General features: G+C 48.9%; 1 protein-coding gene across 1 annotated transcript; it reads left to right on the forward strand.

Moving 5' to 3' along the window:
- Window positions 1-27,611, forward strand: LOC119179432 (uncharacterized). Its single transcript, XM_075868448.1, has 3 exons — window positions 1-639; window positions 7,315-7,637; window positions 26,990-27,611. The coding sequence occupies exons 1-3, from the start codon at window positions 390-392 to the stop codon at window positions 27,338-27,340; spliced, it is 924 nt and encodes a 307-aa protein (XP_075724563.1). The 5' UTR covers window positions 1-389; the 3' UTR covers window positions 27,341-27,611.
- Window positions 27,612-27,652: the final 41 nt, after the last annotated feature.

Here is a 27,652-nt window from a genome sequence, read left to right on the forward strand (position 1 = left end):
TGTATGCCATGAATGTCATGATTTACATGTCATGGTATTGCTGCTCCTGCGGTGGTTTTGTTCACATGACATGTCGCAAAACTGATACGGTATGACATGGCTGAATGGCGAACATAAAGGACAGGCCCTCACGTGGAAATCATGACATGCGTGTCATGTAAGAACATGTTTAAGCACTGTTTGCTTTGATTGTTGAAACGGTGACCACTTAGTAGGAAATAGTCGACATCTTCAGTTTCGTAACACATATAGGAGATGACACCAGATCAGGCCTCTTTTGGAGACGAACCGCAGTAAGGCGAGGAATAACAATATGCAAGAAGTATATTTATTACTTGAAGGACTGAAAAATTCATAGAATCAATTCTTGTTTATCCCACTGAGTGGGTATGAGCCATGGTAGAGCCCTCATCATCATTATCATCAGGAGCCATAGCAGAGGAAACAACATGACCGAGCCAAGCGAGAAAGAGCCCGTTTCATTGCGAACCTCCCGCGGTGGCTTGCACCACGTCACTCGGGGACAACCGACCAACCAACCGTGTTCTGCAGAACAGGCCGCTGTGCCAAAAGCACCGACTGGATCTCCAGCACCATCGAAGCACGCCGACTTCGAATCGGCAACAGTCGAAGCAGCAAGTGAGTGCTCTTACTACTCCACCGCACATAATAACGACGTGGAGCCCCACTCTCGGAAAACTGCCAACGTTATTCAAAATGCTGCAGCGAAAGAACCACGTGTACCTATAAAGAGTTCTGCAAGCGTCGCTACGCATGATGGTGCTGGTACGCTTACGGTTGATTTGTCATCACGTGGAGCGGGCCTCTTGGTCTTATTAACTAACTAATGCAGCTCGACTAAGGTTGCACGGCGGGCTTGTTTCATTTATTATTTAACTAATGCAGCTCGTTTCATTTTGGCTAATTACAATTGTTCAGCTACTGTCACCCAATTTAAGTCATCTCTAAGCTTGATCCCTCTAGCTGCCCGACGAAAGTGCAGTCGCATTTTTCTGTTTCATAAAATATTTTATTACATTGTCCAGTCCGGATCCCGTGAGCTGCTTCTCCGTCATGTTCTTTTCTTGTCAATCCGATTCTTCGAACCTGCTTCCTTCATTATTTGTCGTTGTAATCACCAATAAAAATGTCAGTCCCCCATTGTCACACAGTAACATATGCTCAATCATATCTTCCAAGATGTTCTAATGATTAAAATTCCCTGCCTGCCTCTGTAACAAGCCTAATTGATTTGACTAATTTTAAGTATATCCTTAAAGCAATCGTAACGCAATTGCCGCATCTTATGTCTTACTCAACAGTTACATTTATATTACTTAATGCCTTCACCATTTATAGTAGTATTGTTTATTCTTTACTTTTTATTGAGTTTATGATGTTAATTGCATTCATTTTTGGGCCTCAATCAGTTGCCATATTCGTATAACATATGCTATGTATTTTTGTTTTGTTGTACATTGCCCGTTCCCTTATGAAATGCACTGTGGACCATGAGGGTAAAATGAATAAATATATTATGACGTCTGGGTTGAGACAGCTTTTATTCAGCCAAGGGCTTAGCAGCGAACGGGCAGTCTGAGACTGAGCGCGCACACCCGATGAGGATTGTGAAGATGAGGACAGGGACCCAGACGGATGATGATGATGATGATGATGATTATAATGCATATATAAGAAGAAGCGCATAATAAATGCCCACACTAATTCCCCCCACATCGGAGCGGCCAACCTGACCTTAGCAAGTCAATGTGGCAGAGAACGTCGCCTGAAGGGTTTCATGCGAGACACGTGCACGATCTCTGTGGTGCGGTGACGGCGGTCTGTTGGGACGACAAGTGGGGTCACACGATAATTAACGGGCGAAGTCTGTTCGATAACTATGTAAGGTCCAATGAAGTGTGGCTGAAACTTGTCACACAGAGCAGGTGTACGAATAGGTGTGAATAGGAGCACCTCGTCACCAGGTCGGAAGAGCACAAGGCGATGGGATGCGTCATAAATGACTTTTCGATCTTGCTGTCGCGCTTCCGTGTTGATGCGAGCACGATCGTGACACCGGGCTATTCTTGAAATGTATTCCTCGCTGGAAGACGGAGATGAGGTGACGTCACTGTTGAAAAAGGAAACGTCGAGGAAGAAAGTAGGAGAACGTCCATAAACGAGGTAGAACGGTGAATAACCAGTGGTGCGCTGAATGGCCGTGTTGAAAGCAAAGGTGAGGAATGGTTGGAGAGTGTCCCAGTTTTAGTGATCTGGACTGATGTAGACGGCTATCATATCAGCAAGAGTACGGTGAAACCTCTCAGTGAGACCGTTGGTCTGAGGGTGGTTGGAGGCGGAAATGTTGTAGGCCCGTGTACTCAGATTTGGGTGCACGTTAAAGAACCCCAGGTGGTCAAAATTTCCGGAGCCCTCCACTATGGCGTCTCTCATAATCATATGGTGGTTTTGGGACGTTAAAACCCACAAATCTAATCTAATCTATCTATCTGAGGGTGGTAGCTTGAAGCTGTCTTGTGTGTTATTCCAGAGGCACGCAATGCTTCATTTAGCAATTCTGACAGGAAAACCCTTCCACGGTCTCTCAGCAATACTGAGGGGCTCCGTGGCGCAGAATGATGGCGTGCAGAACGAAGTCGGCAACTTCCGAAGCAGAGGCAGTAAATACAGACGTTGTTTCCGCGTAGCGTGTCAAGTGGTCAACGGCGGTCACTATCTATCGTTTGCCAGTAGTTGTGACGAGAAGAGGGCCGTAAAGGTCAATACCAACAACCTCAAATGGCATTGTGGGGCACGGAATTAACTGTAGAGGCCCGGCTGGTGCAGTTGTCTGGATTTTACGACGCTGGCACGAGACACAGGAACCGACGTAGCGCGCGATGCTAGTAGAAATACCGGGCCAGTAGAAGCGACTTCGATCGAATGCGATCGTGAGTTTTTTGAATACCAAAATGTCCGGCAGTCAAGTCATCGTGGAAGGCTTTAAGCGCGTCAAGTCAAAAAGAGTGTGGTAACACGGGAACCCAGCGTTGACCATCAGGCTGGTAGACGTTACGGTACGGAACTCCATTTTCCTGCTTAAATCGCAAGAGTTGACGACGATGCCGCGCGTTAGGTGGATGGGAAGTTCTTGAGAGCTGTTCCATAATACGCCTACAGTACGGATCAGACAACAGGCAGGAGTGAAGTGTGCGCTTGTCGTCCGATAATAGCTGGTCTACTGAGGCGAGCGCAGGCGCTGCAGTTGATGTGATGGCCGAACTTTGACCGATGCTGAGCTGGGTATTTGGTAGCGGGCAGCTTGAAAGGGCGTCGGCGTCTTGGTGTTTTTTACCCGACTTGTAAATGATATCGAAGGCATACTCCTGTAAACGTAGAATCCACCGAACCAAGCGTCCAGACAAGTTCTTCAACGTGAAAAGCCAGCATAAGGCGGGGTGGTCGGTAACGATCGTGAAATGACGGCCGCGAAGATAGGGACGGAACTTTTGCAGTGCCCAGACCACAGCCAAGTACTCCTGCTCAGTTATGGTATAGTCCTTCTCGGTGGCGGTTAATACTCTACTGGCATATGCAACTACTCTCTCTTGTGAAGAAGTGTCGTGTTGGAGCAGAACGGCACCTATACCGCGGCCGCTAGCGGCCGTATGTAGGATGGTCGGTGCGGCCTCATCAGAGTGGAGGAATACAGGTTCGGACGTGAGGGCACACTTTAACAGGTCGAATGCCGTTTGACATTCTTCCGACCACAGAAAGGGCACGTCGGAAGCAAGAAGCTTGTGCAGTGGAGCCGCTATTGATGCGAAGTTTCGTATAAAACGGCGAAAATAGGAGGCGAGACCAAGAAAACTTCGCACCTCTTCGGCCTTTCGGGGCGCGGAAAGCGAAGCACCGCAGCAATTTTGTCCGGATCTGACCGAATTCCGTCTTCGCTCACGACGTGGCCCAAAACCTTGATAGCTTTTGTGGTGAAACGGCATTTTTTCGTGTTGAGTTGGAGACCAGCGACGACAAGGCACGTCAGAACGTCATCGAGACGTTGCAGGTGCTGAGGAAACGTTGACGAAAAAATGACGATGTCGTCCAAGGTCTTCCATTTAAGGCCGCGCAGCACGGTATCGATCATGCGCTCAAATGTAGCGGGCGCGTTGCACAGCCCGAAAGGCATAACATTGAATTCGTATAGCCCGTCGGGGGTTGCGTATGCCGTTTTCTCTTTCTACTCTTTGTGCATAGGAATTTGCCAGTATCCGGAACGCAGGTCGAGGCAGGAAAACTATTTCACGCCTTGTAGAGAATCAAGGGCGTCGTCAATGCGAGGCATTGGGTACAGATTCTTGTGAGATATCTTGTTGAGCGCCCTGTAATCGATACAAAAGCGCACGGAGCCATCATTCTTGCGAACCAGAACCACAGGCGACGACCAAGGGCTAGATGAAGGGAAAATTACCTCCCGTTTGAGCATGCCAGCTACGTTTTCTTCGATGATTTTTCTCTCAGCAGGAGACATGCGGTAGGGCTGGCGGCGTACAACAGATGTTCCGACTGTGTGGATTCGATGCGTTATAGAAGTAGTGCGGCCCAACGTCGAGGAAGAAACGAAGGAACTTGCGTGTTTTTTAACAAAGCAAGTAGCTGTTGCGTCTGTGAAGCTGTCAAGTCGTCAGTAATGGCTGCAGTAAAGGCGGAAGAAGAAGCAGGCTCACTGCTAGGGCTGTCGTTGGAGGAGACAGCATGAAGTGGCACGACGCACGCAGGCTCGGGATCCGTCACGCAGGCCACCGTGGTGTTCTGGGCAAGTAGCATTTTTTCGGATGTTGTATTCACAGCGGTGACAACTGTGGAACCATTGAGAAACCGAACTACACCGAAAGCGAGAATTATGCCTTTACCGACGCAACTAAATCATGGTGAGACCAATACGTCGCCATGGTCGATGTCCTTGGAGGTAATAGCTACAATCCGCTCTTGACCTGGTGGTAATTCGGTATCTTCCGCAGCTGTCAAACGAAGTGGCCTCTGGGGGTCATCGTTGAGCGTGCAGTCGGTATCGGCCACAGCAAATAGCCGCGGAGGCAGAAGAAAGAAAATCCCACCCTAAAACTAATCGGTGAGAGCAGTCAGTCAGGACGGTGAACTGAATGTGGTGTCAGATACCATCAATAAAACGCGGGCTGTACAGAAAGCGGAAGGGCGAATGGTATACCCCTGGGCAGCAACCAACATGAGTCCATCGTAAGAGGTCATCACTTTTTTTAGACGTTGGCCTAAATCAACGCGCATAACAGAAAATGTCGCAACCGTGTCCACCAGTGCATCCACGTACACTCATTCCACTACCACCGAAATCATGTTGCACGGGCCTGGTGGAGGAATATCAGTCCTAATTCGGAATTCAGTTTTTCCCCCAGAAACTGCATCACTTAGTTTTCCGAATGACTGGCAGTGACGAATGAGGCAGGCCGAAGTGGGGAGGAGGAGCGGCGAAAGGGCGATAGTGAACGGCGTCTGGAGTTCCGGCTGTTCCGAGGTGCACTCGATACGGGTGGAGAGGGAGACCGGCGTGTAGGTGATGAATGGCGTTGACCTTGATAGTAAAAAGTATCTCGTTCACGCATGTCGTAACCGCGGCGCTCGTCTTGCTGGTGCTTGCGGCAGAAACGAGAAATGTGGCCGCGATACTCACAGTAATAGCAAACTGGGCGAGATTAGCGCCAGGGGGAAGGGTAGAAACCATACGGAGTACCTGAAGAGAGTGCCGTCAGGTGTGCAGAGGAAGGGTCAGGCGGGATCGAATGAAACTTGAGGGGAGAAGCGGCAGCGACAGACGCGTACGACAGGAGTGGCAACGTCGTGTTTACCTCGCTCGGGGGCATAGCAGCGACCTGCGTGCAGGTTTGTATGGGCCGAGACGAGGGTGACTGGACGTTAGCCGGAGAGTTCAGAGATGTCAGTTTCTCCCTGGTAATATCGCGTAATGCCGCTCCAGTAGACTATGGAGAACATGGTGGAGAAGGTGTGAAATCCATGTTCTGCAACTCTTCACGTATTATGTCTCTTATCAGGTGAGGTCTGTTAGATTATTCGCCTATGTCTGGTTGTAGACGAACCGAGCCCAGAGTATCGAGGCGCTGACATGTCGTGACGACGTCGGCTATGGTAGCCGGGTTCTGAGCAACCAGGACATTGAAGGCAACAGGGCTTATACCCTTCAAAACGTGGCGTACTTTGTCGGACTCCGGCATAGATGAATTGGCCCGACGACAGAGCGCAAGAACGTCCTCGATGTACGACGTGTACGACTCACCGGAATGTTGTTGGCGATTGTCGAGAGTTCTCTTCGCGACTGCGGACCGAATGGCCGGTGTGCCGAAAACGTGACGGAGCTGCTGCTCGAAGGTCGCCCAGTCGGGTATGTCAACGATATGGTTAAAGTACCACGTCTTCGCCACACCGGTCAAGTAGAAAGAGACGTAACGGAGCTTGGTGCTATCGTCCCAGCGATTAGCAACACTCATGCGGCTGTACTCATTCAGCCGGGGCAATCGGCAGCCTGAACGCAGCTCCAGGGAGTCGGGCGAGGTGGGAGTACCGAGGACCGAAAATCCACCTCCACCACGTATGACGTCTGGGTTGAGACAGCTTTTATTCAGTTAAGGGCTCAGCAGCGAACGGGCAGTCTGAGACTGAGCGCGCACACCCGATGATGATTGTGAAGATGAGAACAGGGATCCAGACGGATGATGATGATGATTACGATAACGCACATATAAGAAGAAGCGCATAATGAATGCCCACAATATATAAAATCGTTCACTAGGACAGTCATGTAGAATGACATAGCCTAAGGTCCAGGCACGGGGGCGGATGCCCCTACAAGATTCCCCCCCCCCCGACTGCTCTGCACCTACAAGCATACTCAAAAGACAATGCATAAGCTCCCTTTCTCCAATAAGCACTTGATGTCGTTACGTTTATTGTCCGCGAGTCCTAGTTAGCGCTTAAACCATCAACGATGCATATGCACTATCTATCAAATGCGAATAATTTTTACCGAACTTCGGCGACTTTGAGCGTATCTATCTATCTATCTATCTATCTATCTATCTATCTATCTATCTATCTATCTATCTATCTATCTATCTATCTATCTATCTATCTATCTATCTATCTATCTATCTATCTATCTATCTATCTATCTATCTATCTATCTATCTATCTATCTATCTATCTATCTATCTATCTATCTATCTATCTATCTATCTAATCTAATCTAATCTAATCTATTTGCAGCAACAACCACCACGGGCCATCCGGCCACTGCAGAGCCTAGCAAAGCCGCTGCCGTTCAGCCCGGCTCTTCACAGTCGCCGCAGGATCCCAGTAGTTTGGCATCATCGCCCAAGACCAAATCGATAGCCCAAAGGCGCCTGAGCGAAGAATTAGCGGATTTAGCGCGCGACCCGCCACCCGGTTGTTCGGCACATCTGGCGAATTGCGGCTACCCCTTCAAGTGGCGCGCCGTCATCGGAGGGCCTAAGGACACCCCTTTCGAAGGGGGTACCTTCGGTGTGGACATCACTTTTCCTCGGGACTACCCGAACAGCCCTCCCAAGGTACTTTGCCATAGATGCATTCAGAATGAGAAGGAAATGGTTAAGGGAAAATCATCCTGATAAACACAACTGACAGGGCAACAGGAAGAAAGAATAGACGAGCATAGGCGCACAGTAACAACTGACTCTATTGCAGGCAGTTCCCTAGCTGCACAGACATGTACACTCTCACAACAACCATTGTAGATAAAAAAAAGCAAACAAGGCGCGATAGAAATTGGATATCAGCATCGTACAGCCCAATGAAAGTGTCCCTCCTGACCTGATTTCTAACGTTTCACGAGCTGTCCCTTTTTTGTTTTTTTCTCTCTTCTGCATAGGACCTTCACAATTCGTAAATGTGGTTGTCAATTCGAGTACGCCATGCAGTGTTCAACGAGATGACGTCTTCTTTACGAGATTTCTTTTCGTGTGTCCCGAGTCGGTCATTGAAGCAGCGTCTGCCCATTGTATATGCCTTGCCACGTGACAGGATTATCATGCACGATGTTGTTGGTACACTCGACTAAACGTTTTTCGTGGGTCTTTTTACAGCTCCAAACACAAACTCGCACAAAAGTAAACATTTATTAGAGTATAGACTTTTGCATCGGGCGAGGACCTAAGGCCGGTCTAGCAACCAGCGGTTTCATTCTTTCTGGCTTGCGCATGACGGGATGGTGCTCGGATAAGTGGCGTTGTCGAACAATTTTTGAATGTTTTAGCTCGTCATGCAAGTTTTTTTTTCTCTCTCTTCTGTTGCGATGTCGGCCAGGAGAACGTGAACGGGAAACCCATGTGCTGTCTTTGGTTGCTCTAACAACTATGAAAAAAAAAAAGAAACATGAAACTGCTGTCTTAATAAGTATATGCCACTTAAAATCAGCGGAGTGTTTTCGGCTGTGGACCCTTCAAGACCCGTCGTTAGTATGACATGACGATAGTTATAGTACGAGAACAAAACGACGACACAGAGACAAGAAGGACACGAAGGACATGTGTCCTTCTTGTCTGTGTGTCGTCGTTTTGTTCTCGTGCTATAACTATCGTCATGCCATACCAACTAGCCCAAGCTGCCACACTTCCAAGTTAGTATGACGTTACACGCCATAAATCGGCAATTGACGCAATATATCCAGAATGCCCAAAGTTCCATATAGCCAAACGACATTCGGGTAATATGCCAAGGTTCGAGAACAAACATAAGCGGTTAGGTAAGATACTGTCTGGCAAAGTGCGAAACAATTCGGCTCCAGTCGGAAAATAACTTTCATGAGAAGCCACCTATGGTGGTTAGCTTGCTCTTATTATTATAGTTCAGTACGATGGGCGTGGTAAAACCATTAGCCTGGTAACTTGCCTCGACGTGGTGATCGCTGCAACTGACGTAGCGTTATTAGCACGGATAAAAACCCTCTCACTTCGCTGTGCGGTAACCGGCATCATACATTTGCTATGTGCTCCACATCGGGCTTGTAGAACCCACACATTCAATGAACACCACAGGAAAATGACGGTGCGAGACCTTCGTCGTGGGGTTATAACTTCCACAAGACAGCGGAGACCACCAAAAAATGGGACACACACGATATGCGATATGAAAGCCGAACAGCACAGGCATAGCCAGAACTTTTTTCAGGGAGGGCGGAGGGAGTCCAAACATAATTTATGCATGTTCGTCCATGCGTTTGTCTGTGTGCGTATATAAGTATATATGCAAGCAAAATTGAAAAGTTCCGGGAGTTTTAACTAAAAGCAGTAAAAAGAAAAAAAAAGCTTTGTCGATTGGTATGTTGAGCAAACAACGTTTACTTACTGTCTTAGTAAGATAAACGTGGTGAAGGACCTTATCCCACAATGATATAGAAATTCTCTTTATAGCGACCAAACAATAACCACAATGTTACTAACTGCTGATTTTGTTGCTTAGCTTTGTTGATTGATATGTGGGGTTTAACGTCGCAAAACCACCATATGATTATGAGAGACGCTTGCTTAGCTTTGTGAACGACAGCGAGAATTTCCCCAAAATAGTGCATCTGATAGACATAATTATTTTAAAAAGTAATAAACACTAGTCATTTTCGATGTTACTCATAGGCTCCAGCCTGAGCGTGCTTCATGCTTTACCAGACTTTCTGATCATCTTCACCTTATCGCTGCCGAAAGCCAATAAAGTATCGCGGCATAAAAACAGAACAAGCGCACTAGCATGTCAACATGAGCATTGTTTTTATATACCAGCACCTTCCTGTGAAAAGCGATGATTTCGTCTACACCTGAGGGCAATTAGCGAGCGAGTAATATACCGTCACTTCAAAAGCAAGAAATTTGTGAGCAACAAAAAATTGCCGTCCTCGCCACGAATTCGAACTACGAGCATGACCGCATGTGGTTGTGCACCCAAATCTGAGCACACAGGCCCACAACATATCCGCCTTTACCGGAAGTGCACCCACCGCAGCCGAGATTCAATCCCTCGACCCTGTGCGAATGCAACTGATGAGCAAAGCTCCTTAGAAATTGGACACAAACGAATATGCACCTGGTCTCGCGGTTTCATGAAGGCGGTACAGTGAAGAAGGTGGAGGGGAGAGCGTTTGCTGCACTCGGTGGAAACAACGGCGCGCGCGTTTGGTGGCACGTAAATGTACGGATGGATGAGTGGATGAAAGAATGGATGGATGTGGCTGTACCCTTTAGATCGGGTGGCGGCTAACGCCACCTAGCCGTAGTACTTAGTGAACTAACCACTAGATTTATCTTTTTTTTTGCCCTTTAAATAGTAAAGTTGGACGGGTACTTTGCAGTGAAGGGTTTAATTTTCACTCGTGCCTTAATTTTAGCCACCAATCAGGTAACCTCCTTCTAGTTAAGTCTACCCGCTTAAAGTCTTTTTTGCCCTCCTTGTCCCTAAACCCCAGTGCTTTGAAAGAAAAACTCTGCGCCATCATCCTGAACTATAGGGTGAAGCCCTTTACAGAACATTATCAAGTGTTCGGCAGTTTCTTCTTCCTCTCCACACGCACTGCATACTGTGTCTACCCCTTCGTATTTGGCCCGATATGTCTTGGTTCGCAATACTCCCGTCCTGGCCTCACACAGTAGAGAACTACCCTGAGTATTATCATAGATCCTTTCTTTGGCAATTTCCTGCTTAAAAGTTCGATAGATCTCTAGTGCGGACTTTTTAATCATGCCAATTTTCCACATGTCAGTCTCCGTTTCCTTCACTTTCTTCTTAACCGATAGTTCTTTTTGGTTTGGCTTCCTGCTGTTTTCTAAGTATTTACCAGCCAATTTTCTGGTTCGCTTCCTCCATTTTGTATCGACATTCTTCATGTACAAGTAGCTGAATACCTTCCTAGCCCCACGCTCCTTCCCTATTTCTCTCAATCGCTTCTCAAATTTTATCTTGCTGCTAGCTTCCCTGCCCTCGAATGATGTCCATCCCATATCACCCTTGTACTCCCTGATTTGGTGTATTCCCGTGAGCCCCTTTCAGATGATACCGGCAGCGCTTGACTTTCAAGAACGCAAGCTCCAGCCTAATGATAAGTTCAGTGCTGATAATGTTCGTGCTTTCACAAAAAAAGTCATCAAAGGTCTAAAGGTTAGTCCTTTTATATTTTATTTAATAAGTGTATTTTTTATGTTTGCAAATGTTTAAGCTTATGATAGCTCACAATGAAAATCACTTTACAGGCTGGAGAAAATGTACTAGTTTTATGCTGAGGGAGACTTCTTACAGGGGAGACTCACGCCGAGGGAGGCGCTGCGGAGCATGGCGCTGTCAGGCAATGTGGGCAGAAAACTGGTTACTCGAGTGTTCGCCTCTCCGCTGTCCCATTCAACCTGCTTGAAAACGCGTTGCTTTGCTCGCACGCTGCACGCGTTCTGCACGTGTTTTAGGGGCGAAGCTCCTTAGGGCGTGGGCTGTGCGTCCCCTGTAGCCTGTATGTAGCCACCTCTAGTTTAGTTCTTGCAGTGTTCACTAGATGGCGGTACCGTCTCCTGTATGTAGCCACCTCTAGTTTAGTTCTTGCAGTGTTCACTAGATGGCGGTACCGTCTCCTGTATGTAGCCACCTCTCGTTTAGTTCTTGTAGTGTTTACTAGATGGTGGTACTTGTAGCTGATGAAGAAAAGATGCAAGATGTTTTAAACTAGAAAGCGGTACTTGTAGTTGATGAAAGACGCGAGATCTTATAAAATAGGAATGATGTCACATATGGCGCGTGTCATTGGTTGAAGGCAATCGTTCGATTTAGTGCGGCGACGTACGCTAGGGGGAGCGTTGTAATAAAATCCGTTCGCTGTTGGCGCGCGCTCGGAGTCGCCGGATGGATAAGGCTGCACAGCGGAGAGAGCGCAAGGCGGCAGCAGCGCGCGCTCGCAGACAGAATCCCGATGTGCGAGCGCGCGAGGCAAGGGACATCGCAAGCCATCCATCGTCTAAGAACAAATAAAAGTTGATTTGTGTATATACACACACAGCGTTTCTCACGTCTTTACATGATGATCGACTGGGCGAATTACACGGAAGATTCACAGTTTACCGATGAATCCCTCCGGAGCTTCGCCCATTCATCATCATTCACCCCGTGAATATGCCGTAATTTTTTTGAGAGTATCGCGTCGCGCGCGGTTATGATGTATGCACTCTGTCCGCATTTAATAGGATGCCGCAATTGAGGATTTTTTTTTTCGTGGCAGCAATTCGGTAAAAGGGCAGCGAAGCAAGTTGTAGCAGACGACGCCATCCTCGTCAGAGCGAAGTGCGTTTCGCAAGTGAAAGACGACGCTGTTTACGACGTTAGAGGTGAACAAAACTTTCTGTACGTTCATAATTATATACCTGTTTTATTTGGTTTACTCTGTGTACTATGCACTATGTTTGTTCCTGGATGCATGGGTAAGGCCGCTTCTCGTGCTTTAGGTTAAGCGGTTCTTGCGCTGTGACTGCTATTAGTCGGGATACTTTAATTTACTAGCACCCACCCAAGTTATCGTGCAGTGTATACACAACACTTCAAAAATAAATGGTCTATTTGGGGCTTCTTTCTGACCCAAAACGAAAATTGACATTTATCTTGCGTGTATTTTCTTGTATTATGACCGTTCTCATCGCGGGTACCTGGAGTTCACGAACAGCGTGCGTACCATCATGATGAGCGCCCAGCTTTTAGAGAAACTTTTTTGTCTGTGTCTAATCTGCAGGGGAAGAGCGCATTGCTATAAAAGCATTTTATCTTGGTCACGTATCAAAAATGCACCGTGTTGTTTGGGCTGCCCCTGCACACTCAGTAACAACTAGTTCACAGTATCTGCCAAGAGACGTGCAACAACGACTAATGCATTTTTTTCTTTTATAGTTGTCCAAGCTTTTGGCAACCACACACTTCCGTCGGCGCTGCGTAGATTTAAAAATATGTAAGAACACATTGCCAATACCACATGTGCACACAGCTTCAACTACTACGTCCCCAACAATATTGAATAATAGTAGCAGCATAAAATATTTCTTCACTATTTTTTAACAGTGCTCTAAAGACAGGCGTTGAAAATCCATACTTTTAAGATGGGGACGTGCATCTCCCAGTAACTCGATATATTAGAGGAACGGTGACGCAGGAATTAACACCCGTAATTTTGAATGCATTGTGCGCGTGCTAATTTTTATGAAAAAAAAATTGTTTGCAAACTTTTTTTGGCGCACTGCTTTAATCCATTTCTGTCGTCTGCTTGTTTCGTACTATCAGTTTGGGAATCGGTAGAATTTCACTGGTGGAGTCGACCTCTTCGTGTTTGCATGGTTATTGTGACAGTTGACGACGCAGCGATGCCACCCCCTTTTCTTTTGGGGTGACATCGCGGAACGAGGGACGTTTCACGTGCAGCTCGTGCTTCGCAAATGCGTGGAAGCCAAAGGGAGCGGAAGGGTCGGAAGACTCTACTGTTGTGCGCTTTTTCTGGCAGGGGAAAGGCAAGCGCTGGCGTCGCCGGGCAAACTTGAGCGGGTCTCCCCTATAGTCTAATGCCAGGCACGGCCAGCGTCCGTCGGCGCGGCCCGATGGCAACCGATGCGTTACCCAGGCAACACTGCGTCTCCCTCTTTTCATTACGGAGGGACGCCGGACGCGTTGAGACACGCATGCGTCGAAGCAACGCAACGCGGCGCGCGCCTGCGAGTACATGGCAGGACGGGCGCCTGGCGTGGCAACGCCGGCGTGACGCGACAAAATGAACGCCGGCGAGCACGCGCACCACGTCACGTCGAAATGTATTGGCACCTTCACTGTGGTATGTAGTCATGTTCTCACATGACACACATCTGATGATTATCATGTTTGCACCAGTCACATACCTTCGTCATCCATTGGCGTCCCGTAATACCACATTTGACATATATGAAGCTAGCGACGTGGCCGCGAGTGTATCATCAGTATGGCATGTAGTCATGTTGTTACATGACACGCATGTCGTGATTATCAAGTTTGGATGTGTCATTTATCTATATCATCCATTCGCGTCGCGTAATACCGAGTTTGAGTTTGCGTACATGTAAAGCCAGCAAAACAGCCACGAGTGCATCATAAGCGTAGCATGTAGTCATGTTGCTACATGCCACGCATGTCATGATCTTCATGTTAGGGTCTGTCGCTTGTGTTCGCATTCAATCATGCCATACCATACCAGTTTTGCAACATGCCATGTGAACGAAACTACCACAAGAGCTGCAGGGCAATGAAATGTAATTCATGACATTCATGACATCGATGTCATGATTTTCATGTTATGACTAGTCAAATATGTTCTTCATACAGTCATGTTATGCCGTGCCAAGCTTGGTATCGATACCATTATCAAAACGGCCAGGAGAGCTAAAAGTCGTAGGCGGCTAGATAGATAGATAGATAGATAGATAGATAGATAGATAGATAGATAGATAGATAGATAGATAGATAGATAGATAGATAGATAGATAGATAGATAGATAGATAGATAGATAGATAGATAGATAGATAGATAGATAGATAGATAGATAGACACACAGACAGACAGACAGACAGACAGACAGACAGACAGATTAGATAGATAGATATATAGATACATACATAGATAGATAGATAGATAGATAGATAGATAGATAGATAGATAGATAGATAGATAGATAGATAGATAGATAGATAGATAGATAGATAGATAGATAGATAGTGTTAAGAGGTTTATTGGCGGACACTCCGCTATGATTCACGACAGCGACAGTCAATGCGGGGACGGACTCTCTGCACAAGCTGCTTTTCGGAGCCGCCCGGCGACCCAACGGCTTGTTACAATGAGTGGGTCTTGGTAGGCCTTGGGGCGCTCCACGTTAACGATGTCGCGTCCTCGACGGCACATGTCCGAAGGTGGTTCGATGGGTTCAATCAGGTAGTTGACTGGGGAAGTGCATTTGACGAAACGGTAAGAGCCTTCGTATTTGGGCAATAGTTTTGAAGATAGGCCAGTTTTAGTGGTAGGGATCGAGAGCCAGACGAGCGCTCCAGGGAAGAACGTGGGCGCAGTAGTGCTGCCGTCAGCGCGAATGCTTTTTTGCCGCTCATGATCATGCGCAGTAAAGGTCTTTGCAAGCTCTCGACATTTTTCAGCAAGCTTGGCTGTAGCAGAAATAGGTGCCCACTCAGACGGATCTGGCCTGTACGGAAGTATCGTGTCGATGGTGTGTGACGGGTGCCTTCCATATAATAAAAAGAAAGGTGAAAAGCCAGTAGTGCTCTGAGGGCGGTATTATATGCGTAGATGACGAAGCGTAGAATGGAATCCCAATTTGTTTGATTGGCGGCGACGTACTTGCAGAGCATGTCGCCGAGCATGCGGTTGAAGCGTTCGGTGAGGCCATTCGTCTGCGGGTGGTAAGCAGCAGTTTTGCGGTGAACAACGTTGCACTCTTTGAGAATGGCTTCAACGACTTCAGACAGGAAGACGCGGCCTCGGTCACTGAGCAGTTCCTGGGGTGGACCATGTCGCAGAATGAATCGTTGGAGCAGAAAGGAGGCCACATCGCTCGCTGTAGCCGTGGGGAGAGCGGCCATTTCGGCGTATCGCGTGATGTGGTCCACAGCGACAATGGCCCAGCGGTTACTAGCCGAAGTTAATGGATGTGGCCCATACAAATCGGTGCCAACGCGCCCAAAGGGCCTGGCAGGGCAAGATAGAGGTTGCAGACCTACCGGCGACAGGTGCTTTGCGGCGCTGACAATCTATGCAGGAGCGAACGAATTTCTGCACGTAGTGGTACATGCCACGCCAAAAGTACCGTTCGCAAATGCGGTGGTAAGTCTTCGATACCCCGGACATTTCAGCGCTTTATAGACGAAGTCACAAGGGGCTTACCGTTTTGTTTCGCCTATATCGACGATCTTCTCGTTGCCAGCAAGAACGCTGATACGCACAAGGCACATATACGTCAGCTTTTCACTCACCTGCGTGATTACGACCTTGTCATCAATGTAGAAAAGTGTCAGCTTGGAGTCTCGGAGATAGCATTCCTCGGACATCAGATCACTAAGGAAGGCATCACTCCTCTACCTGACAAGGTTCAAGCTATCCTCGAGTACCCGTCTCCCACGTCCAAACACAGTCTACGACGCTTTCTCAAACTCGTCAATTTTTATCGCTGCTTCATCCCTACATGCTCTACACTGCTGCAGCCTCTGGAAGCACTACTCTCGACTTCGGAAGCCGAGTCAGCCGCACTTCCCTGGGACACGGTCGCGGATCAAGCTTTTGCCGCCGTTAAGACCAAGCTAGCCCAGGCCACCTTCCTGCACCACCCTTCACCAACTGCTCCCACAAGCCTCATGGTGGATGCTTCTTCAGAAGCAGTTGGGGTCGCTCTCCACCAATGGATCAATGGTGCATGGGCTCCAATTTCCTTCTTTTCCCGCAAGTTACGCGACACTGAGCGCCGATATAGTACTTTCGGGCTGGAGCTCCTCGTGGCCTACCTTGCGGTGAAGCATTTCGGGTACTTCCTTGAAGGGCGGCAATTTGCCATTCTTACCGACCACAAGACCCTTGTTTCGGCTTTACGTTCCTGCAGTGCCACGCACACTCCTAGAGAACTTCGACACCTTGCTTTCATTGCCGAATTCACCACAGACATACGTTATGTAAAAGGCAGCTTTAACAGTGCAGGGGACGCTCTCAGTCGATTACCATCAATGCCACGACACGTGCCACCGACCTTTCATTGTCCTCGCTCGCGGAGGCACAGGCGTTAGACGATGAGCTTCCACGACTCCGATCCTCTACTTCCCTCCGACTGGAACAAGTCAACTTCACCGACGACGACGTTACGCTCTGGTGCGATGTTCCACACAACTGCACTCGTATCTATGTTCCTTCACAGCTTCGTCGTGCTGTTTTTGACAACCTCCACTCCATCTGCCATTCAGGCGTAAGAACTACGCAACATCTGGTTACTGAACGCTATGTCTGGCCGCGCATACGCGCTAACATTCTTGACTGGGTTCGCACTTGCAGAGCATGTCAGCGTATCAAGGTGCAACGACACACCAAGCCTCCACGGGGAAAATTCCCTCTCCCTGACGGACGTTTCGACACCATTCATTTGGACATTGTCGGGCCATTACCTCCATGTCGAGGAAATACGTATTTGCTTACGTGTATTGACAGGTGCACTAGGTGGTCTGAAGCCGCTCCAATGCCTGACATCACGGCAGAAACAGTTGCTCGTACCTTTCTTGCTACCTGGATTAGCCGTTTCGATGTACCATCAACGGTGACTACTGATCGAGGCAGACAGTTTGAGTCAGCGCTTTTCACCTCTGTCACATCTCTACTTGGTTGTGCGCGTATTCGCACAACTGCGTATTATCCAGCATCGAATGGCTTAGTGGAGAGACTCCACCCTCACCTAAAAGCAGCACTCGCCTCGCAGCCTCACGCCGAAGATTGGGTATCACACCTCCCCATCGTGCTTCTCGGCCTGCGTTCAACACTTCGGCCAGAACTTTCCTGCTCTGTAGCCGAGATGGTTTATGGCTGCACACTCCGTTTGCCTGGTGACCTCGTCAGCCCCGTTACTACGCAGAGTGTTTCGGATCCGTCTTCTTTCGTCCAGCGTCTGCGGATCTTCATGAAACTTGCGCCCATCACCAACTTCAGCTCACACTAAGAACGACGTTTTTCTGCCGGCCAACCTACAGACATCTTCACACGTTTTTGTTCGTGTCGATGCGTCTCGCCGTGCTCTTCAGCCTCGCTATGACGGTCTTTTCCCAGTCATCAAGCGTTCTGAACATCATTTTACAATCTTGCGTAATGGGCATGAAGACACAGTCAGCATTGAAAGGATCAAGCTGGTACCCATTCTGACAAGCTCTGTCTGATCATTTTTTTTTCTTCAAGTGCCCACGGCCACTTGTCTGCAGGGGGGGGGGGACTATTTGTGGCATACTTTTCTTCTTCTTCTGGCACGACACACTTGGGACATAAGCTAGTAGTGGGTAGTCTGCTGAGGAAAAAGAAGAAGTGAGTTGGAACAATGGCGAAGATGCATTAATGAACCGCGCTGTGTTTTCGGAACCGCGTTTCAGAGTGCTATATGTGGATGATGTCATGAAGCTTTGACCAATCACAGCGGTGGCGAGAATCGCGATGGTGGCCGCGGTGCCTGTCACTTATTTTCGGCATAATAAACTTATATGTGTTGGTTTACGCAATTTCTTAACTTGATTTTCGAGTTCATCACACAAAATTACACATCATGACAGCATAAACTCGTTTTTTGTTTTTTTAATGTTTCAGTGTCCCTTTCAAGGGACACTGAAAATTGATTATGGGCGCTCAAACAAACTGAGAGAAGGGCTGATATTTCAGCCAGTAGCACTCCTCCTAACTCCCTAAAAGCTAATAGTGGGGTAGCGAGTGTTTCTCCCTGCAGTGTGGTCGCACAACACGGCTCGTCTGACAGCGGAAATGTCCGGCTTCATCGCCATTGGTCGGGGCCCAAAAATCTTCGGGTGTTCGTTAACAGCAGTGTTTTAACTGCGCCGGAAGGGTGCGAGCTTGTGACCGACTTTCCTTACATGCTTTGCCTCTCCTCAGTTTCATTTGTTAAGAGAGTGATTACAGGTTCTTCAAAAGCAGGAGGTGGCGTAAGTGTGTGGCGTAAAATGAACAAGAAGGAAGAGAGGACAGACAGGCGCAGCTTGTGCTTTGTGTTTGTGTGTGTGTGTGTGCGTGCGTGCGTGCGTGTGTGTGTGTGTGTGTGTGTGTGTGTTTGTGTGTGTGTGTGTGTGTGTGTGTGTGTGTGTGTGTGTGTGTGTGTGTGTGTGTGTGTGTGTGTGTGTGTGTGTGTGTGCGTGCGCGCGCGTGTGTGTGTGTGTGTGCGTGTGTGTGTGTGTGCGTGTGTGTGTGTGTGTGTGTGTGTGTGTGTGTGTGTGTGTGTGTGTGTGTGTGTGTGTGTGTGTGTGTGTGTGTGTGTGTGTGTGTTAGGGCCCTTTACACAGGGGGAGTCCTTATTCTATTCCAGGTCCCCGCTGGATGAGGCCGATACCGGTGCCCGTTGGACTAGAGCCCAGTCCTGAGCAATTGAGTAGGGCTGCCTCCCATGCCTCTCTATATAGTAGAATAAGGGTTAGGCGGAAGGGAGGAATCGCCTGGCATACCCCCACCATGTGAAAGTTATCGGAGACCTCTCCACAGTGAGGGAACCACCCATCGACTTTCAGGTCAAAATGCGAAGCCAATCACTGCGACTATATCGCGGGCAAAAGCCGGGATGTTTTACGGCGCTTGCTGAGTATGCGACCAACCTGCGCAAGCAGTGCATGCTTTCGTTTCGGAACTGAAGTTTGGAAGGACTTCAAAGATCTGCCATGTGTTTTGTACGTCACGCCTGTATTACTTGTGGTACGGACTGGGGTACTTTCATTTTTCTTTAATTTGCCCACAATGATTGTATTGTGACGACGCGGGATCGACGAGCACACAAAGAACCTCGAACAAATACGCTTTATCGGTCACAGGACAACGACTGCAGCGTCTTCTTCGTTTCTGCTCTCGGTCAAGGACACTCGCGTTGCGTCGTTGTCACCGCCACTGGCACGTGCGCGCGTCATTATTCCCCCTTTAAAAAACATCGCCCCGATGTCAAACCTTCCAAAAGCAAGGTAAAACCAAAACTGCACCGTTAGTCACTGAAAGTAAGGCTTCATCCGAAGCACGTGGACAATCTCTGGTGAATGTCTGCGGCGCTTTGAACACCGAACGCCGTCCGGAACAACCTCGTAGTTGACGTCACGGATGCGTCTCAGAACCTTGTAGGGTCCGAAGTACCTTCGCAACAGCTTTTCGGAGAGCCCACGCTGACGAATAGGTGTCTAGACCCACACTTTGTCGCCCACGTTGTATGTTACAGTTCTGTGCCGGAGGTTGTAATGTTTGGCGTCATCGTCTTGTTGTTTGGTTATTCGCAACCAGGCATGTTGTCTGGCTTCCTCTGCTCGCTGGGTAAACTGTTCGGCGTCCGTCTCATTGCCATCATTTTCATGAGGGAGCATCGCGTCTAACGTTGTCGTGACTTCGCGTCCCTAAAGGAGACTGAAGGGTGTCTTCTGGGTGGTCTCTTGACGAGCCGTGTTGTACGCGAACGTGACGTAGGGCAATATGTCGTCCCAGTTCTTGTGCTCTACATCTACGTACATGCTTATCATGTCAGCTAGTGTCTTGTTGAGACGTTTGGTGAGCCCGTTGGTCTGGGGATGATAAGCCGTTGTTTTCCTGTGAGCTGTACCACTTAGTCGGAAAACGGTGTCTAAAAGCTGGGCCATGAACGCAGTACTTCTGTCGGTGATGACTGTTGCGGGAGCACCGTGTCTTGAAACGATGGCTTCGATGAAAAATTGCGCAGCTTCAGCTGCCGTTGCGCGTGGCAGAGCGCCTGTTTCCGCGTATCGAATCAGGTAATCTGTGGCGACAATTATCCACCTGTTCCCAGTGGCAGACTTTGGGAAGGGGCCCAGAAAATTCATTCCAATTTGTGCGAACGGTGTCACCGGCACTCGGACAGGCTGCAGCAGGCCGGCTGGTTTGATGGATGGTGGTTTGCGACGCTGGAAATCTAGGCACGGCTGCACGTAAGTTTTGACAACTCCGGCAAGTCTTGGCCAGTAATAGTTTTGCCTCATCCTCGCCAATATTCTTGCGTAACCCAAGTGACCAGCGGTAGGTTCGTCGTGGCATGCTTGCAGTACCTCACGGCGAAGTGAAGAAGGAACGACGAGCAAGTAGCTGCTGCCGGTGGGTGAAACGTTCTTCTTATAAAGAACGTCATTCCGCAAGCAGTACGACGGCAGCCCTCTCGAAAATAACTTCGGCACGCTATTCGTTCGCCCTTGTAGGTAATTTATGAGTGGTAGTATATAGTTCTGGGTCGTCTCGCTGCTGTTGAGGAAAGGCGGCAGTGTCTGCAATTCCCAAAAAGGCTGTGTCGTCATCGTCTTCCGGCGATGCCGTCCCAACAGAAGATCGAGAAAGACAGTCGGCATCGGTGTGTCGTTTTCCCGACTTGTAGGTAACAGTGAAGTCGAATTCTTGGAGCCGAAGACTCCTGCGTGCAAGACGGCCAGGTGGATCTTTCAAGTTGATTAACCAACAGAGCGAGTGGTGATCGCTAATAACGGTGAATGGGCGGCCGTACAAATAAGGACGAAACTTCAGGACTGCCCATACCATTGCAAGACATTTTTTCTCCGTCGTAGTATATAGTTAACTTCTGATCAGGACAGCGTCCTGCTGGCGTAGGCGATCACCTTTTCCATGTTGTCCTTCGTCTGTAGGAGCACTGCTCCAAGACCCACATTACTAGCGTCCGTATGTAGTGTTGTTGGCGCGTCTTCATTGAAGTGGGCGAGCACGGGCGGTGTTTGCATGCGCTGACGAAGCTCGTGAAATGCCTGCTGCTGGTTTTCGCCCCATGTGAAGGGGATATCTTCTCGAGTAAGCTGTGTCAATGGCCATGTGATGCGCGAAAAATTGGCAATAAACCACCGGTAATAGGCACAGAGTCCCAAAAAACGTCGCACTGATTTTTTGTCTGATGGCGTCGAGAAATCCACCATGGCGGCAATTTTATCCGGGTCGGGTCGGATCCCTTGGCTGCTCATGACGTGACCGAGGAATTGAAGTTCGTGGAAGCCGAAGTGGCGCTTTTCGGATTTTATAGTAAGACCGGCCAAGCGTATCGCTTCAAAAACTGCTTCAAGCCTTCGTAAGTGTTCCTCAAAAGTCGCCGAAAAGACAATCACGTCGTCGAGGTACACCAAGCAGGTTCGCCACTTAAGTCCCAAGAGAACCGTGTCCATCAGACGCTGGAATGTTGCTGGCGCCAAACACAAACCAAAAGGAAGTACCTGAAAATCATAAAGGCTTCGCGAACGCGTCGTCGCACTCAGACGACCATGAATTGAAGGGCCCGTTACTTCCAAGGAGCTTCGTCAGCGGTGATATAATCGCAGCGAAGTTTCGTATGAAGCGTTGGAAGTATGAGCACAGGCCCACGAAACTACGCAGTTCTTTAACGGACGCAGGTTTGGGGAATTCAGCCACGGCCCGAAGCTTGGCTGGGTCAGGAAGAATGCCATCCTTAGACACGACGTACCCTAGGATAGTGAGTTGCCGTGCTGCAAAGCGGCACTTCTTCAGATTTAGTTGCAAGCCGGCATTGCTCACACGTGCGAAAACTTCTTTCAGACGTTGGAGATGCGTGGAGAAATCTGGGGCGAACACAACAACGTCATCGAGGTAACACAAGCACGTGTGCCATTTCAAGTTGCGCAGAACGATGTTCATCATGCGCTCAAAGGTTGCAGGTGCATTACATAGACCAAACGGCATGACGTTGAATTCGTACAAGCCATCGGGTGTGATGAACGCAGTCTTCGGTCGATCGTCATCAGCCATGGGTACTTGCCAGTACCCCGAGCGCAGATCGAGAGAAGAAAAAAATTAGGTTCCGTGAAGGCTGTCAATTGCGTCATCGATGCGCGGCAGTGGGTAAACATCCTTGCGAGTGATCTTATTGAGCCGTCTGTAGTCCACACAGAACCGCACAGAACCATCTTTCTTCGCAACAAGAACAACAGGATACGCCCATGGACTGTCCGAGGGCCGAATAACGTCGAGTCTGAGCATATCGTCAACCTGCTCGTTAATTTCCCGACGTTCAGCAGGCGACACGCGGTAGGGACGTTGCCGTAATGGTGGATGGGCACCAGTGTCGATACGATGTGTAACAGCGGACGCGCGACCGAGAGAACTTCGCCCGACATCGAAAGAAGAATGATATTCTCGCAGCAGGTCCAGAAGCTGGGAACGCTGTACCGACGTAAGATTGTCATCAATGTAGGGGCCAAATACATCAGGAGATGATGAATCATAAGTGGAAACAGCACTGACGGTACACGAATTGGGACAACGCGAGTCATCAGGTACGTCCAGGACTTGTGCGTTATACACTGGTTCCGCTCTGCCGAGACATTCCCCTCGAACCAAGGTAACAGTGTACGGGGATGGGTTGGTCACGAAAATAGCGGCGTTGCTCTGGGTGATTTGCACGGTCGTGAACGGTCGCGAAATTCATAAAGTCCATCGGGCGTAACCAAGGCGGTCTTCTCGCGATCTCTCTCATCCACTTCAATTTTCCAGTAGCTGCTTTTCAAGTCCATGGACGAAAAGTAGCGTGCGTTTCGTAGTCTATCCAATGAATCATCAATACGCGGCAGAGGATAGACGTCTTTCTTTGTGATCTGATTTAGCTTCCGATAGTCGACGCAGAAACGCAAGCTGCCACCCCCCCCCCCTTTTTTTTTGACGAGTACTACTGGTGATGCCCAAGGACTGTTAGATGGCCGAATAATACCATCATCCAGCATCGTTTTCACCTGTGTTTGAATTGCCTCACGCTCCTTTGGGGTGACGCGATAAGGATTTTACCGGATGGGTCTGGCGTCGGAATCCGTGATGATGCGGTGTTTCGTTAGGGCCGTTTGACGAACTCTTGATGTGGATGAGAAGCAGCCGTGAAACTTGTTGATCAGCGTGAGAAGGCGGTCTCGCTCAATGGGAAATAACGTTGGACTAACGTCGACAGATGTCGGTGTACTGATAGTAGACGCTGCTGCTTCCTCCACTAAATGACAATCTTCTACTTGAGCGAGTTCGTCGAAATAGGCAATAACTGTGCCTTTAACTATGTGTCAGCGTTCTCTGCTGAAATTTGTCAACAAGAGTTCAGTGCATCCATCAATAACAGTGACGACAGCCCTGGCAATAGAAATGCCGTTAGTGAATACGAGCCCCTTGATGCTTTCAGCGATGCCAGTACCGTTTTGTAAGATGTCGCAGTGCACGGATACGAGGGAGCAACTTTGGGGCGGCAGTATGACGTCGTCATCGGCAATACGGAAACGAGGTGGCTGGTGTTCCTCATCAGTAGCAGTGTCCGAGCTTATAGCGAACATTACGCTTCTGTCGCGGAGGTCAACCACAGCCCCGTATTCGCGCAAGAAATCCATTCCCAATATGAGCTGTTTACAGCACCCGTGGAGAATGACGAGGGTGGCGACAAAGGCGGAACCAGCGATGAAAATTCGGGCCGTGCACTTTCCAACCGGTGTCATCCACTGACCTCCTGCAGTTCTTATATTGGGTCCTTGCCATGGAATTTTCACCTTCCTTAGTCTTTCGGCTAGCTGTAGGCTTATTATAGAAAAGTGGGAGCCAGTGTCCACAAGAGCCGTCACTTGGTGGCCGTCAATGTGAACGACGAGGTCAGCGCTGATACCGTCGATTACGTCGGCAGTTGTCTGATTCGTCGAATTGGTCGTTGCTGTCGTCTTCTTCGGTATCGGTGGCTTCGAGCTGTCATTTGTCTGCGATGGGGGCTGTTCGGAATTTCGATTATTGGCAACCCCACCCCCCGAGGTCACTGCGTCTAGTTTCCCCGTCGCAGGCTAGGGGACCTGCCCCTGGTGACGTCGGCAAAACTGCGACGATTGGGTGAAGTGCCCCGCGCAGGAGATGGAGAACGTGACCCGTGCCTAATTGGATTATGCGGCGGTGTGTTCATAGGAGTGTCATTGTTCGTGCGTCGATCGTCGTACGTAGCGTAATCATGGTAGCGAGGAAATCTCGAGTACTGAGCGTCGCGATAACGGCAAACTCTGTAGACGTGCCCAGCTTCACCACAATGAAAGCATACCGGTCGACGGTCAGCGGTACGCCACAAATCGGTTTCCCGACGCTGATAGGTAAATGGGGACTCACTATTGAACCACGTTGTGGGCTTCACAATTTGGCTAAATGGCATTCATCTTGTCGGCGAGATTGGTGCGGTTGGGAAAGTCGTCGGCGGTGACAGCGGCTGTGTTTGTAGGGTTGGTGGTGGTCTAGTCATTGGAGTCTGCTGTGCTGAAGGCGCAACGACGGGGCGTCGGACTGCATCAGCATAAGTAAAATGTCGTCGCACATCATCATAGCCGGATGAAGAGAGAGCCTGGCGGACCTCATCCCGGACAACGTCAGCGACAAAAGACAATGCCGGCGTCGGTTCGGTTGCTGGAATTAAACCAAGCTGCTGAAGCCCCTCCCTCAAAATCTCCCCGATGACTTCCCGCAAAGGCCTGTCGTCGGAGAGGCTCGCCGCAGCCGTAACAGGATTACTCGTTCGAAAGTTGACCGGGTTCTGCAGGCGGTACCGTTGCTGTAGGGCCCGTTCAATAGCAGTGGCTTCTTTCGTGAACTCAGCTACTGTGGTTGGTGGATTTCTCACAAGCCCAGCAAACAGTTGCTCCTTCACGCCTCGCATTAAATATCGCAGCTTCCGGTCTTCCGGCATCTCGGGATCTGCCCTGCCGAAAAGACGGGTCATGTCCTCGGCGAACATAGCAACGCTCTCATTTGGTTTTTGAAATTGAACTTCCAAAGGGCGTTGCGCATTTTCTTTTCTGTCGAGACTGGTAAACGTGTCAACCAGCTGGTTGCGGAAGTCGTCCCACGTATAGCCAAGCTTCTTTCCCTGTTGATGTACCACGTCTGGGCGTTGTCCTTCAGGTAGAAGTACACATTCGCGAGCTTGTCTTCTGGAGTGGCCCACTGGTTGTACTTCGCACAGCGTTCGAACTGGTCCAGCCAGTCTTGGGCGTCTTCATAAGTCTCACCATGAAAACAATCTGGAATCATGGGATTCTGTAGTGTCATGTGCACTGGAGCTGCAGTGGCCATGGTGGTTGAAGTAGGCAACTGATTGCTGGCGGTTTCTCATAAGGAATTGATCTCAGGAGCCAGGCCTAGCAGACGGCGACTGAAACGGTGAACTGGTGTGTCGACGCGTGGTAGCGATTCAGGGCTCGAATGTCGTGTCTGCGAAGGGGTGCCAAGCATGAAGACTACCCAGCACCTCCACCAGTGTGACAACGCGGGATCGACGAGCACACAAAGAACCTCGAACAAATACGCTTTATTGATCACAGGACAAAGAATGCAACGTCTTCTTTGTCTCTGCTCTCGGCCAAGGACACTCGCGCCGCTTCGTTGTCACCGCCACTGGCACATACGCGCGTCAGTATGTATGTAGGTGTTTCATACGTGCGTAAATGGCATTATCTCATATAAAGTAAAGATGTACTCGCTTTTCAACCAGGATATCGATACAAGGTTTAGTAAAAGGCCTACGAATGATGTGGCTTCGGCCACCTAACCCAACCGGCAAGTTGCACCATTGGCCTGTTGTAAAAGTTTGCCCTTTCGAACTGTATATTCTAAATCTGAAATATTAGAAGGCCAAATTGAAAATTCGGCAAGGTATTATTTGATTCGAAACTTGAATGTTCGCACGCCCCTAGCTCTAGTGGAAAGGGGCGGGATATTGGAATTGACTGAGAACGTCAAAGTGTTTCAATAAGTATTACTGCAGAAACAGCCAGAGGTGGATTCAAAATGGGGCGGTCGCCCCCTCCTCTCCCAAAGCCTTTGTCAGCACCACTCCATTTATGGCCTGTCTCCCATTCAATCCCAGGTTAGGACATATGAGTGGGACAAATTAACAGCACTTTAATTTTTGCTGTGATTGTATTCTGGGGAAAATAGTACACATACTAAATATACGACAGTCATAATGCCCCCTTCTCCTGTTTCACTTGAAGTGCACCGTGAATTCGAACGACCCCCAACGTTAAGTTGAGTGGATAGATTCACCCCTGTAGGCAGCAGCCGGATTTCGGCTTCATATGTTTTAGTGCCGGACTACGCTGCCATTTTTTTTTTTTGGTGCTCGTTACGCAGGTAAAGTTCACCACCAAAATCTACCACCCAAACGTGAGCGAACACGGAGACATCGGCCTGGACATCCTACGCAGCAAATGGTCACCAGCAGTGACCGCGGAATTCGTGCTTGTCGCCATCGTCAATCTCATGAAGACGCCGGACATGAACTGCGTGCTCCACCAGAAGGCGGCCCAGCACTACAAGAGCGATTACCAGTTGTACGACACGATCGCCCGCGAATGGACCCAGACGTACGCGAGGCCTCATGTGGAGGATCCGGGCGTGTGGCCACCCGTAAACGCATCCACCACAAAAGAGCTCCAAGATCAATCTCCACAGAGGTCAATACAAAAAGATAAGGATCAATAAAATGAGTATAATTTTGGGCGTCATCTCGGGAATGCTAGCAGCTATTACACCGAATGACACGGTTCGTCGTCGTGTGTTTCCTTGCGCCCATCACACAGAATTGTAAAACGTATAAAGAGATTGAGAAGTATGTTGATCTCGTGAAATCTTTCGAATGAGTCTCGTGCTTAAATTCAACGTAAAAAAAAATCATGAACCCGTCATCTATTGGTAAATGGTGGCAAGCGAGCTTGGCGTGTGCTTGCTTGTTTCTTTCTTTCTTTTCTTTCTTTCTTTCTTTTTTTCTTTTATTGTTGAAATCTCGCTCGTGCT

This window comes from Rhipicephalus microplus, chromosome 7 (genome assembly GCF_043290135.1).
Source record: "Rhipicephalus microplus isolate Deutch F79 chromosome 7, USDA_Rmic, whole genome shotgun sequence".
Lineage (NCBI taxonomy): Eukaryota > Metazoa > Arthropoda > Arachnida > Ixodida > Ixodidae > Rhipicephalus > Rhipicephalus microplus.

Bases quoted from the DNA above. Each gene is read 5' to 3' on its own strand.
- LOC119179432 (XM_075868448.1), top strand. From the start codon at position 390: ATGAGCCATGGTAGAGCCCTCATCATCATTATCATCAGGAGCCATAGC. The intron at 640-7,314 runs GTGAGTGCTCTT...ATCTATTTGCAG, and splicing joins GGCAACAGTCGAAGCAGCAA to CAACAACCACCACGGGCCAT. The intron at 7,638-26,989 runs GTACTTTGCCAT...CTCGTTACGCAG, and splicing joins ACCCGAACAGCCCTCCCAAG to GTAAAGTTCACCACCAAAAT.